The following is a 15,200-nucleotide window of genomic DNA, read 5'->3' as shown; positions in this document are numbered from 1 at the left end:
TGACACATAGACACAGACAACCATTCACACTCACATTCACACCTACGGTCAATTTAGAGTCACCAGTTAACCTAACCTTTGGGGGAAACCGGAGCACCCGGAGGAAACCCACACGGACACAACATGCAAACTCCGCACAGAAAGGCCCTCGCCGGCCCCGGGGCTCGAACCCAGGACCTTCTTGCTGTGAGGCGACAGCGCTAACCACTACACCACCGTGCCGCCCCTGAGTAAAACATAAAAAAGAAATCATTTGTAATCTTTCCCCGCCCCCCCAAAAAAGTCTTTGCATTTACAGAAAACCTGAGAGGTTTCATCGAAAATACTAACAGGCCTAATATTGGACGCAACCAAGTGGAGCATTGTAGCACTCATGTCATTTGCATTCACTTAACCAGCTTGTTGTTCATTGTTCTGCCTTTTCTTCTTTTTCTTCCTTTTCCACTTCTTCTTTTTCTTCCTCTTTCATCTTTATTCTGACTTCAACTTAAAAACCATCACCATAGCAGGACATGTAAAGCATGCCAAAAAGCGATTCTCGGGATTTTTCCCCCTTTTACAAAGCTTCGCAGCGGCAGCTGTACATGGTTTTCATTCCCATTTGTTTTTCCACAATGGAAAAATGCAACCTGCATACCGAACAAGCAGCCAATCCTTACCAAAGTACATTCCACACTCAGTGATTCCTCAGGAAACCTATTAATATTAATATATGACAATATGACAATATTCTTGTTTGTCTACATGATACTGACACTTATTAAATTATAACTTTTGACTTGTTTTTAGCACATTTCCAGCTGCTGTTAGCCAAAGGCAGGCGGATTCTTAATAATCTGATTACGTGCCTCATTTGCATGGGTTTGTTTCTCAATCACACTTTTCCCTGAACACAATGCTCTCGTGCTCCTTTTCACACCTTATTATCTCATCAGGCTGGTCACTGTCAGCTCCACAGGAGCCTAGTGATGGTCATTATGTCAACCAAACTAACTATAAATAATACAATCAGCTAGAATATTCAGAGAAATTGCTGCTTGACACCAAATTGTGAAGTATATAGTAGGTTGAGACATTAATGGATCAGCGGATATGGAGAAAAGTGGATTTGCAGTGCACTAGGGAGACTAAGACCATTCAGTTGTTATGGCAGCAGCAACATGTAGTGAATCAACCTCTGGTGTGGTCCCCTGGTGGAGCAGCAGACTGTAACATGGCCTCTGTCGAGAGTCTCCACAAAGCGGGCATTTGTCTCGCAGCAGGGGCCGGGTGTTAATGAGGCCTGTGGGTGTGATGGGCAGCGCTGGGCTTTGTGTTGCACCTCTAATGGCAGCCTGGGTGTATCAAAGAGAGGCAGGACGGGGGCGGACCAGGCTCACAGGCTCACAAAGCCATCCCATTCCCCCGCACTACATTTACATGAAAATGAGGCGTGGTCGATGTGGTTTCATCAAATTCATTTACTTTCTGGATCTCCCTCCCTTGTTCCTGCTTACTCCTTCCTTCTTTCCTTCACTGATTTCCTTCCGAACATTTTTCTCCCATCCTTAACTGTCTCATACTGTACGTCATTCGAAATGTTCTTGAGCCATACTCACTATCTCACAGTTCTTCTTCTTCTGAGTCTCTCCATACTTCTTATTCTCTATTTCTTTCTCCTGTTCCAGCCCCCGACCCCCTCGTTCTCCCCCTTTAAACTTCTTTTTGGTATGGCGTTTTTTCCCCGCCCCACCATTGCCCAGGCAACCTCATTCACATGGAATAGAAAGGGCCGTGAAAAGGGAGGGCTAAACGGAGGCCTGGAGAAAATAATGAAGTTTGTCTATATTCAGGAGAAAGCTGAAAGGTCCCCTTTCTCCCATTTCCCTCTCTCCTTCTCCTTCTTCTCCTCCTCCTCCTCCTCCTCCTCATCCACCTTTCACTGTGCCCCCCCAGAAAACGAGAAACCTCCGGGTTATTACCGCTATGTGAGGTAGCCACACCGGGAGACTTTCTGGTTCCAATTTGTGTCAGTCAATAGAGAGACGTCAGAGGAGTCATTTTCTTGCTCAGTCTGGCCTCGATGGAGCTCGGCATCTGTCCAAAAGGTGCCGCGCTTTGCCTCAGTGAGGCAGCGGTCATCATTGAAGCCTTGTGTTATGTTCCAGAGCTCAGGACACTTTCAGAAAGAAATGCTAACTTCAGGTGGTATTAATCATAGAGCCTGGAGTCTGATTAATGCAGCCCAGGATTCACTCTTCCATGTCATATCTACATCAGGTTCTACAACTGAAAGGAGTGTAGCCTAATTTAATTCTGCTGATTTGAATTAAATTACAGGCCTTGGAGGGAAGACCTCTCTCAGCAGTGCTTCCCAATCCTCTCAGTGGCCTTCCTTTGAGTTTAAATGACCTCTTTACCTCCAGCACTGACATCGTTAATATTGAGCCTGGGATAGAGTGGGGGGATGGAGAAGCTGGACTGAATAATAACAGTGAGAAAAAAACTGAATAGTTGAATTTAAGCCTCAATCTGATCTAATGTGGCACTCATTTGTGTATGGGATGTATGATTGCACAATACTAGACACCATCTGGGCATGGAATAACATTTTATAGCATTGTGCGGCTGTTTAAAAAAAATACAAAGCAGGGCCAAAAAACAGAGTCTAGAACAAATTTAAAACAGAGTCTAGAACAATATTTTAAAAAATAATAATAAAGTAAAATTAATCAGGCGGCACAGTGGTGTAGTGGTTAGCACTGTCGCCTCACAGCAGGAAGGTCCGGGTTCGAGCCCAGTGGCCGACGAGGGCCTTTCTGTGTGGAGTTTGCATGTTCTCCCCGTGTCTGTATGGGTTTCCTCCGGGTGCTCCGGTTTCCCCCACAGTCCAAAGACATGCAGGTTAGGGTAATCGGTGGCTCTAAATTGACCGTAGGTGTGAATGTGAGGAATGTGAGTGTGAATGGTTGTTCGTCTCTGTATCAGCCCTGCGATGACCTGGCGACTTGTCCAGGGTGTACCCCGCCTCTCGCCCATAGCCCACTGAGATAGGCTCCAGCTTGCTCATGACCCTGTAGAACAGGATAAGCGGCTACAGATAATGGATGGATGGATGAAATTAATCAAAATGTAGGCTTTTGAATTGCACTTAAAGGTGCAACATCACAAAGCACATATCAAATGTCTCGAGAAACCGGATTCAATGCCTGGTAATTGAGTTTGATATAATGACCTGGTCCCATCCAGGGTGTGTTCCTGCTTCCACCACCGCTGACCAGGAAAAAGCAATTACTGGAGATGGAATTAATAAAGTCCTATAATCTGAAGTTTGCACTGAGTCAGATGTACTGTTGCCCTTTTCATAAATCCCCACCTGATTTGTTTTCTTCATCCCTTTCCTTCCACAGACTGTGAATCCCATTGCAAGGCCTCCAAGGGCAAAATGAAGGTCACCATGAAGAAATATTGCAAGAAGGACTTTGGTGAGTGACTGACACTCTAGACACATCGGCTCGTTCTGAGTGATGAACATTGCGTTTTGGGGCAGAGTTTGCCCCTGAAACTGAGTTTTTTAGTGCTTTATATATAAGCATTGGTAAAGCTTTACATTAAGGTTTACTTAACCAACATTATTTACTGCATTAGTTAACATTAGAAAACCATGAACTTCAGTATTAATAAACCGAGTAATGTTAAGAAGACATCTATGTGTGTTAATGTGTGTATAAATTGTCGTATGTTAAAATGGTAACAATCCATGACGAAAAATAAATACACATAATTTAGCAACTACTAAATTACAGCTATCTCTGTTAATATTGGAATTTGTTATTCAGCTTCATGTCTGAATTTTCAAGATTTCTTTATTGTCATTTTTCCCGCGCGTTTGTACAGTCAAGAATGTTATACCATTCCTCCAAGGCTAAACAATGTACATAAAATAACTATGGAAAGAGTAGTTACAAATAAGTACTGAAAAACACACACACACACACAAAAAAAAACCCCACACATTCGCTCACACATTTACAATTTAGCAGCAATTTCCACTGAGGTAGTTCTTTTTTTTTTTACATAGGGTGCCTGGTGTGGTATGTAAGAATTGCGCTAGTGGAGTGTAAGTGCACAGTTTGGTGTGTGTGAATTGCACTAGTGGGGTGTCATAAAATGTGCAGTGCGGTGTATGAGGTTTGGATTGCACTAGTGGTGGAGTGCCAAGATTTTGCCTATTAACATCTGCAAAGTTTTCATTTCGGTTCTTGGTTCTTTGGTTCTTGGTATGAACATTGGTTGTTGTAGGTACTGATCTTTTGACTTATTTGTTTCATTATTTAAAAAATACAGTGTTTTACAGTGTAGAAATACAGCGCATTAATGCTGAAGTACATGTTTTGTTCATGTTAAAGGAGAACTGAAGGCAAATTTTTTATTATCAAAATTCTATTTATCTCATTTTATTAAATATCGGAATGCATTTTTGATAGCTGTTTTGTCACTGCTATAGCAAGTTATGAGTGTTTGAAATATGCGCTGTAATATATCAGCCCATATGTCAAAGCAATGGCCGTAAACGAGATTCGTTGAGACCTGTGTGAGACATCGTACTGTAGGACGGAAGTAAAACGTACAGCGGAAATCAAAGTGACCAACATCTGCCAACATTGTCAAAAGACGCGCGCGCCCTCTTTCGAATGCTGATGTAATCAAGCTGGAAGTTTTGTTTGTTTTGATAGCAATCAGGAAAGTTTGAAAAAAGTAGGAAGTAATCGTCATTTAAACTCATTTTTGTGCAATATTTCGTTTGGAAAACAGTTTTCAAAATGGCGGCACTGACACCTGGCTGACACTTCACGTTTCGAAGTCTCGCACAAGTCTCGTAAAGATCATACGGATAAGCGACGCCTGTCGTGGACCAAACGAACTAAATTCAACATGGCTAAAAACCAAATCAGCCGATAAGTATAATATTTAATTGCGATTAGTTGCCAATACGAGTCACGATATAAGGTCACTAAAGCCGAAAACGTAATTGAATAACACGTTAATTAAGACATAAAGCAAGTTTAAAAATGACTTCAGTTCTCCTTTAACTAAAGTGTTGAATAATGTCAGTTAACGGAAATGTAATATAAAGTCTTACCTAAGCATTACATAATTGCAGGAATACAGTGAATGCTAGAATGCTAACTATTAAAACTGGAATGTAATTTAATTTTTTTTTTTTAAATCACTGAACTAGGCAGATGGGCCAAAAATCTTGAAATTGATTCGTCATGGGTGTATCTGACACATATCCCAAGTGCAAATCATACCCACTTCCCTCCCCATTCAAACCCCTTGTCTGTCTCTCCCCTATATTGCCGATGGTTTATTCATGGGATCTGGGTTGAAGTTTATAGCATCAAAGCTTATAGCTCAGCACGAGTCACCTCATGCACATGCTCAGACTGTCTCACTACCTGCAGAGGACAAAGGGGACAGCTGGTTCCTGTTGGAATCCCAGACGTGCAGGCAGTTCATGAGCACGTATTCCCGCATACGTATCGATAGAGGTTAAAGGATTTATAAGCGTCTTAAAAACACCATCACTCCAGGCAAGTCGTATCTCTCAACCAACACGAGTACAAGTCTGATCTACATTTCTTTAAGATTTTTTGTTTGAGCTACAGAAGTTTAAGACCACCCCGCTAACAGCAAGTTTATCAACTATATGAAGAGCTCTAATATATTTACTGGCTTTTCTTAATTTGTTTCATTGTGATTACAGTATAATGTATGCAGTTTATAACTGTGTTTAATATAAAGCGGTGGCTAACTATTAGAGTGGGGTCTAAGAGACTTATTTTTAAACTTGATTATAGATGCTCTGAATTATTTGGTTAACTGCATTATACAGGACATCACTTGCAGACAGAACCTTTTGGACACCTAATAATGTGGTTATTGCGTAAAAATGTTCAGTACACTAACAAGTGAAAAGCAAGCACGAACAGAACGTGCGAAGAGAATAAATTAAATGTGTCATAAATAGATTCCTGAATGAAACAGTGGTTGGAATAAATAAGTTTTGAACTGTTTTATGCAGTTTTATCTGTCAGACCCCAGTACTGGAAACTATAGATTAAAAATGAACTGAAACAATGAAAGTTATTTGAGCATTTTTTTTCTAAAAAGCATCAAATGTTATTCCTTGGCTTTTCGGTTCTGATGGTCGATGACTGATGACTGCTGGAGAATAATCGTATGCCGAAAACTTTGTACAGAGATAAGGAAAAGATGATGAAAGGGAAGAAAAGACCATACATAAACATGCACTTCCAAGAAAACGACAAGAAAATCACAGCAAAGCAGATCTTTATTTATATATTTCAGGATTCATTCAAAGTGCTGTACAAGTTACTAAAATTTATTATTATTATTATTATTATTATAGGTGGCACAGTGGTGTAGTGGTTACCACTGTCGCCTCACAGCAAGAAGGTCCTGGGTTTGAGCCCAGCGGCCAGCGAGGGCCTTTCTGTGTGGAGTTTGCATGTTCTCCCTGTGTCTGTGTGGGTTTCCTCCAGGTGCCCCGGTTTCCCCCACAGTCCAAAGACATACAGGTTAGGCTAATTGGTGGCTCTAAATTGACCGTAGGTGTGAATGTGAGTGTGAATGGTTGTCTGTATCTATGTGTCAGCACTGCGATGATTTGGTGACTTGTCCAGGGTGTACCCTGCCTTTCGCCCATAGTCAGCTGGGATAGGCTCCAGCTTGCCCGCAACCCTGTACAGGATAAGTGGATAATGGATGGATGATAATAATAATAATAATAATAATAATAATAATAAACAACACCAGAATATACAAATACAACACAGACATAAAGCAAAAGCGTAAAAGAGGTGCTGGGCAGACAGACAGACAGACAGACAGACAGACGCAATCAGGCAAACACACAGCAGCCCCTCAGGCCATTCTGAGTGCATCTTGTCTTTAGCTTGGTAGCATCATATCAATATTAATGTCTCATTGCTTGTGATTAGCTTTAATCAGTCATTTAAAATCAGCCCACAGCTGTCTCTGTATGTGTACTGGTCTCCTGATTGTCCTGCTGCTGTACAAAATGAGATATATTAATTTATCATTCTTAGCTGAAGCAAGAGAAAAAAATACAGTGGTGGAAGGAGGGCTGGAAGGAGCTGTTAATGTCCGTCAGTAGTTATATATGTCTGCTGTAATCCTTCTAACCTGGAATTGTGGACTAATTAGTTGTCTTATGTTCACCCATTTTGGGTTTATTCTCTTTGAGGGACCTATAGTTGGTGATATACTAGAGGAAATGCAGCATGAGCAAAGAGATGCAGCAGTGTGTGGGCTCAGCTCTCAATCTGGCTCTGGTTACAGGGTTCTTCAGTGTCTGTGTGTCTGCGAGCCCTGACGAAGTTCCCTTTCTTTAGGCAATAAAATCTCACTCCCAAGTTCTGGCACGAATCAATGTATCAATCCATCATTTGATATAGTGTCCGTGATACCATGCCAGTCCTCTAGAGGAAGGTTTTGGCTGGCTGATATAAATTTCCTTACTGCATAATTCAAAACAGTTCAAAGCTCATAGTTTCAATCATACGTTCTGTTCTATAGTTCTCTGTTATACGTAGTACTGCAAAGTCAAATCATATTTTTTACCTTTGCTTTTCTTACCATTCTACTTTTATGAGCCACGTCCTTCGCTCAGCAGTACACAAGTATAAACAAAAACACTGGCTTTCCCTTTGTTTTTGACCCAAAACAAAGCAGTAAGACAAAGTGAAAAGCTTCCACGGACTGTTCAGGTTCCTCAGCGTGCGTTCTGGGCAGCTGGGTGATTTTCGAGACGCATCGCATGCAGCAAATGGACCATGCTATCCCTATACAGGGCTGTCAGCCGCCCAGAAAGCTTCACAATTCATCAATCAAAGCCGGGGAGGAGAAACGGTCACGAGCACTTTCAAATGCGTCCAAATAAGCATGGAAATATATCTTCTGTTTTCCTCATTCATAAGGCAATAAAATGCGAAGGAGAAAATGTGATCCATCTGAAACAACTTGACAGAAGTAAAAAACAAGTTGTCATATTCATTCTCTTAATGATTTTTTAATGTGTGCAGAGCTATTTTTCATTTAGACCTTTATGGGGGATTGAAAATAATTTCTGCCATCCTGCCTCGTGAACATTCATTTTTTTTCCTGAAGGGCTGCTCTTTTCTAAACTCTTCACAGTTAAATCTGAGCCGAAGAGTTTGAGTCACGTCTCTTTGTGTGGCCGTGTGTTTGCACACCCTAAAACATCCTTTGTGCCTGTTTGTGTTCTGTGGGTGTCCAAGGCCCAGTTTAAACAGAGCCCAGTCCGTCTCAATGCTCCATCGCCAGCTGACATCAGGTGCTAAATCTGCCCTGTACTGACAATAAGACTGAGATAGAAAGAAATATTTGCTGCTCATCCTCTTTTGTCCTCTGTCTCTACGGAGACAGCAAGCATAAAGAGCTGCATTTTCAGCCTCCAACCGCTTATTCCTGGATGGGGAGCGGCGCACAATGAATCAAAGTGCCGTGTGTGTGTGACAGTGTGTCAGTGTACATGTGGGCCCTGAACCGTGCCACACACACTCACAACAAGGCCAGCAGTCAGTATAATGATAAGCATTTGGGCGTAGGGTGGCTCAGCAGGGGTGTTAGCATGAGCTTCATGCTGCTAATCAAGCGCACTAATTAGATTAGCCAGGACTTGTGTGGGGCGAATGGTCACAGCCCAACACACCGCCTAAACACACACAGGAGCTGGCAGGGCTCTCGTGCCACTCATCAACCTGCCTTTATTTCTACTGATCTGTTGGCACAGTGCCTCACGAATATACTTTTATAGCTGTCTGAATAATTTGGTGGTTCCTCCACAGGCACACTTACTTTTCAGACCCATGAGCTCATGGGTGGCTCATCAGTGGCTCCCTCAGAGCTGTAATGAAGATCCTGGATCGGATTCTCACGGTGCTCTTGAACCGGGCACTTGGACCCCGCAGGCTCGGTGAGCCGATGAGGTCGGAAAACACTTCTGCTCAATTCTACTAGAACCTTCTCTGTGGCTGGGAAGATAAATAGAGGTTTCCCATCCAGAAGCGCCAAACCTCACCACACTCTTCTTTATTCTTTTTATCTCTCACCCTGTCTTTGGCCGCAAGAGTGGGCTCGAGCCCAGAGAGCCAGCAGGGATGAATGGCGAGCCCGTGGGAGTGCACTCTCCTCACACCGACATTGCTCTTTTCTTCTCTCAAATTGGGTGCAATTTGCTCACAGCAGGCCCCCCGCTGCCAAGCCAGGACATTCCACTGTGTTAGAGGGGACGATTCATGCCCTTGTCGCTAAAGAGTGCAACAGTGGGAGGAAAAAGAATTGAAATTGAGCACTTCCCGTGTCAATTTTACATAATGTCCCTAATGGCGTATTTCTCAAACATGATTCACCTTTAGTTAACAGGTGGGTCAGCATCACTCATTTAGCGAGTGTGTATTGTTTGTTTTTTATTAACATTTTCCTTCTTGGAGGGTGTGTGAGGTTCGCACCACAAAGCATGGTCTCACTTCCAAACGAGGTCAATTTTCCCTAATTGTGAAATAAGGACTCTTAGCTAGGCCCCCTCTGGGCCCTCTGGGCCTTTCTGGAACATTCCCCCACGAAACCACTTCATCATGAGCGCAGATTAGCTCATGAGCTCGGACTCTGTGTGTGCAGAATGATGTGACGCTGGCGTAGCTTTGCACCATTAGGTCGTGTTTGTTTGACGGGGTAATATACACTTGTATTTCCTAAAGATTCCAAAGATTCAATGAGTTTTTTTTTTTTTTTTTTGCCTCCTGCCAACTTTACCTTTAATTTTGCTTCCTGTGGTTAGGGATAACCTCCAGCCTTCTGGCATCTCCTATATATATATATATATATTTTTTTTTTTTTTTTTTGAAGCGGTCAATATCTTACCCAAAACAAAGCAACGAAGTGAAAAATGAAGCAGGTATTTTACACCTCCACCCCGTCTCCTTCTATAAATCTTGATGGAGGAAAGCTGAGTGTTTCCAAAGCTCCATTCACTGTAGTGCAACATTACAGCTGGTCCCGCAGCAGAGGGGAGGAGGCGTTTGCATGCTCTCGGCGGGCACACACTGTCTTTGACTGTGAGTGCTATGGCAACTGTTGCTGCAATAAGGAGCATGCGGCCCAGGACAACAAGGGAAGGTCAGCGGTCAGGGTGTGAGGAGAGAAGGAGGGGTGAGGTGCAGAAAGAGCAAGTTAGCCCACTTTCACACTTACAGGAATATATCGAATGCATACAGAATGCAGGTTAAAAGGATTTTTGAATGTATTGAATCTCTAAGATTAAGTGTATATGATATATAACAAGTTTTTTTAGTTGTAGTAGAAAAAAAAATCAAATAAATATGGGGTAGAATTTATTTGCCAAATAATACACCACAAAGTATTGTGTCAGGTTCATATACAACCCCAATTCCAAAAAAAGTTGCGACGCTGTGTAAACTGTAAATAAAAACAGAATGTGATAATTCGCAAATCATGGAAGCCCTATATTTCATTGAAAATAGTACAAAGACAACATATCAAATGTTGAAACTGAGAAATTTTATTGTTTTTGAAAAATATATACTCATTTTGAATTTGATGTCAGCAAAACATTTCAAAAAAGTTAGGACAGGGGCATGTTTACCACTGTGTTGCATCACCTCTACTTTTAACAACTCTGTAAATGTTTGAGAACCGATGAGACCAATTGCTGTAGTTTTGAAAGAGAAATGTTGTCCCATTCTTGCCTGATATACAATTCCAGTTGCTCAACAGTTCGGGGTCTCCTTTGTCGTATTTTGCGCTTCATAATGCACCAAATGTTTTAAATGGGAGACAAGTCTGGACTGCAGGCAGGCCAGTTTAGCACCCAGACTTTTTTACGACAGAGCTATGCAGTTTTAATATGTGCAGAAAGCGGTTTGGTATTGTCTTGCTGAAAGAAGGAAGGCCTTCCCTGAAAACGATTTTGTCTGGATGGCAGCATGTTGCTCTGAAACGTGCATATATCATTCAGCATTAATGATGCCTTCCCAGATGTACAAGCTACCCATGTCATGTGCACTAATGCACCCTCATACCATCACAGATGCTGGCTTTTGAACTGTGCACTGATAAGCCGGATGGTCCCTCTCCTCTTTAGCCTGTAGGACGTGGTGTCCATGATTTCTAAAAAGAATTTCTACTTTTCATTCGTCAGACCTCGGGACAATTTTCCACTTCACCTCAGTCCATCGTAAAAGAGCTCGGGCCCAGAGATGGTGGCGGTGTTTCTGGATATTGTTTATATCTGGTTTAAACTTGCATTTGTGGATGCAGTAATGAACTGTTTTCATAGACGATGGTTTTCTGAAGTGTTCCTGAGCCCATACAGTGATTTCCACTACAGACACATGTCTGCTTTTAATGCAGTGTCTCCTGAGGGCCTGAAGATCACAGACATCCAATGTCAGTTTTCAGCCTTGTCTCTTGCATACAGAGATTTCTCCAGATTCCCTGAATCTTTTAATGACATTATATACCACAGATGATGTGATCCCCAAATTCTTTGCAATTTTACACTGAGGAAAGTTATTCTTAAACTGTTGCACTGTTTGTCTTTCACAGAGCAGTGAACCCCTCCCCATCTTTTCTTCTGAGAGATTCAGCCTCTCTGGGATGCTCTTTTTATATTCAATCATGTTACCGACCTGTTGCCAATTAACCAAATTGTTTGTTTTGTTTTGTTTTAAGCAATACACAACTTTTTCAGTCTTTTTTTGCCCCGTCCCAACTTTTCTGAAATGTGTTGCTGACATCAAATTCAAAATGAGCATATATTTTTAACATAACGCTTCTCATTTAAACCAAAAAGTTCTATTTTGGTCTCATCTGTCCACAAAACATTTTTCCAATAGCTTTCTGGCTTGTCCAGGTGATCTTTAGCAAACTACAGACAAGCAGCAATGTTCTTTTTGGAGAGCAGTGGCTTTCTCCTTGCAACCCTGCCATGCACACCATTGTTGTTCAGTGTTCTCCTGATGGTGGACTCATGAACATTAGTCAATGTGAGAGAGGCCTTCAGTTGCTTAGAAGTTACCCTGGGGTCCTTTGTGACCTCGCCGACTATTACACGCCTTGCTCTTGGAGTGATCTTTGTTGGTCGACCACTCCTGGGGAGGGTAACAATTGTCTTGAAATTCTTCCATTTGTACACAATCTGTCTGACTGTGGATTGGTGGAGTCCAAACTCTTTAGACATGGTTTTGTAACCTTTTCCAGCCTGATGAGCATCAACAACGCTTTTTCTGAGGTCCTCAGAAATCTCCTTTGTTTGTGCCATGATACACTTCCACAAACGTGTTGTGAAGATCAGACTTTGATAGATCCCTGTTCTTTAAATAAAACAGGGTGCCCACTCACACCTGATTGTCATCCCACTGATTGAAAACACCTGACTCTAATTTCACCTTCAAATTAACTGCTAATCCTAGAGGTTCACATACTTTTGCCACTCACAGATACTATGTAATACTGGATCATTTTCCTCAGCAAATAAATGACCAAGTATAATATTTTTGTCTCATTTGTTTAACTGGGTTCTCTTTATCTACTTTTAGGACTTGTGTGAAAATCTGATGATGTTTTAGGTAATATTATGCAGAAATATAGAAAATTTTAAAGGGTTCACAAAGTTTCAAGCACCACTGTATATACAGTATGGCAATGTTATAACAAATCTAAATAGTGGTTACAAACCCAGTAACCTGTAAGTCTTTATGTTCTTCTTTCTAGCTGTCCAAGTGCACGTGCTGAAGGGTGACAAGGCAGGCGAGTGGTGGAAGTTCACTATTAATATCATCTCAGTGTACAAGCAAGGCGAACACCGCATCCGACGTGGCGACCAGCTACTGTGGGTGCGTGCCAAGGACGTGGCCTGCAAGTGCCCCAAGATCAAGCCAGGCAGAAAGTACCTCTTGCTGGGCTCAGACGATGATGACTCGCGTGGCCAAAGCGGTGTAGTAGCCGACAAGGCCAGCCTGCTCGTTCCCTGGAAGGACCAGTGGGCCCGTCGCCTCCGCAAGTTCCAGCAGCGTGACAAGAGGGGCAAGTGCTAAAGCAGCCAGCATCAGCAATCAGCACAGGAAGGAGGAAGGGAGACAAAGGAAGGATTGGAGGAAGGACCGAGCGCTGCTAAGCAGACTGATATTGCTAGCCTCTGGTAGAAACAGTTGTGAAGGAATTCGGATTTCACAGTTGTCTTCAACCGTTGTGGGGTTTGGTTTTTTTTTAAGTTCCTTCAGATTTTTTTGTATTGTGGATTTTGCGGAGTTTGCACCTAATTTTACATATACAGTATGTAAAGTCATTTTTGGAGTGATCAGTTTTGATGTCCCTCACTATATTTCGTTTTATATAGCTTGACATTCCCCAGCCCCTTTTTACCGAAATTAGCAACTGTCACGCATTTCTGGATTGAGAAATCAATCTTTTATTTCATCACCAAGCTTGTAGTGTTCGAGTGTGCTTTCCTATTTGAGCAAGCCACTACCGTAACTGATTTAGTTAAAGCTAAAGTGATCTTTGTGGGGTTGCTGATTTTTTTTTTTTTTTGAACATGCAAGTTCAAAGAGTGAACTAACAGAGTGAACTAACAAGTTCTATGAACACCACTCTCAAGTAAAGCATTATAAACAATACCTCATTGTTTCAGATCAAGCGTGTTTATGGAAAGTGACATGCCTCACTTGGTGGGAAAATGAACCACTACTCGTTTAAGTTGAATGTCATTTTTGCAATGTACAGTATAGCGTTCTTGGCCTTACTACCACACACTATGTATGTATAAAGACAGTGTCATCTTTTACACAAGATCCCTTATTAAACTTACTTCTAGTTTGTAACAGCTATTATTTCAAAATGTTAAAAGAAAAAAAATTAAAAGCCAGAAAGCGCAGCTTCTTGTTTCATTAGATATAAGGAACACCTAAAAAAAAAAGGTGAGTTTAAGATTCTAAATAATTACAATTGAAGCGTCAATCTGATCTCATGAAGAATTCTAATGTAAGGGTGATTTCCTTACAGCCTACCAAAATTCCTACTATGTAGCTCTTCATAACTTCATTCATAATTTAATACGAGACCCAACTGGTCATGCAGTCAAGTCTCGTCCATAATATATAGCTGCAAGGTTATAAAAAAAAGCCTTAAGTATAAGACAGTGTTAAGAAAACGACATTATTGACTAGTTGAAGACCATAATTTAGCCTATTTTGCCTTGTGTAATAAAAACATAGCCCTATAATTTGCTTGGTACTTTGTGGAAGGTATTGTCATGTTATTGTTATTTGTATAGATGTATAGTATCTTTTATATAACATTAACTAGATTATATTCACATTATTAACCAGAGTGTTTAGAACCATAAACGTAATATTTCAACAGAGGAGTAAGTGTTTGTGTTTGTTTACATTGGTTGATCAAATAGAGAAGTTGTACAGTATCTGTTATAAGAATGGAGTATTCGAACACACACACACACACACACCGCCCACGCTTAAGTTACTGTCAAACTATGAACTCTGACAGTGACTTAGAACTGAATATTAATTCTATCTATCAGCTAGAATAGTCACAAAGAGACACACGGAAACTATTCTACATTTAGAAATGTTCTGAAGCAACATGAACATCTTGACTATTTCTTTAACTATTTGGAGAATTATTTTCCAAGCCAGGTTTTGGGTGAAGACCTACCGGTAGCCATTGTTCATGGTTTACCTGTAAATGACATTTAGCTGTATGCTTTGTTTTGTCTCATAATGCATACTAATATATAATGGTTCTCATAAAATGAATCTATTTAATGATACCGGAATTGACATGCCTTTGTTTTTATTATTGTTGCTACCATGAGATGATCTTGTGACGTTGTAACCATTGAACGTACAGATAGTGAGAAATTGGAGATTGTTTTCAATAAACACCCCCATAAACCCCAGCATTCTATATGTGATTACATTATTTTAAAAACATGTGTCTAATTATGCCTTACTCAGCCATGATGTGCACATAGATATGCAGAAATATAAATATTTGTAGTTAGTGTAGTCTGATGCCGATAGGCAAACAGTCAATTTTTGTTGTTTGAA

General features: G+C 41.2%; 1 protein-coding gene across 1 annotated transcript in view; it reads left to right on the top strand.

Annotated features, from left to right (window-relative positions):
* ntn1b (netrin 1b) overlaps positions 1–15,049 on the top strand; it is a 74,968-nt gene extending 59,919 nt beyond the window's left edge. Inside the window, exons 5-6 of the mRNA XM_060901591.1 lie at positions 3,390–3,464; positions 12,844–15,049. Of these exons, the coding sequence (XP_060757574.1) occupies positions 3,390–3,464; positions 12,844–13,166 (398 nt within the window). The 3' untranslated portion in view covers positions 13,167–15,049. The remainder of the gene's footprint in view (positions 1–3,389; positions 3,465–12,843) is intronic.
* Positions 15,050–15,200: the final 151 nt, after the last annotated feature.

The sequence above is a fragment of the Neoarius graeffei genome, chromosome 20 (assembly GCF_027579695.1).
Source record: "Neoarius graeffei isolate fNeoGra1 chromosome 20, fNeoGra1.pri, whole genome shotgun sequence".
Taxonomy (NCBI): Eukaryota; Metazoa; Chordata; class Actinopteri; order Siluriformes; family Ariidae; genus Neoarius; species Neoarius graeffei.
This window is presented reverse-complemented; position numbering and strand designations above follow the sequence as displayed.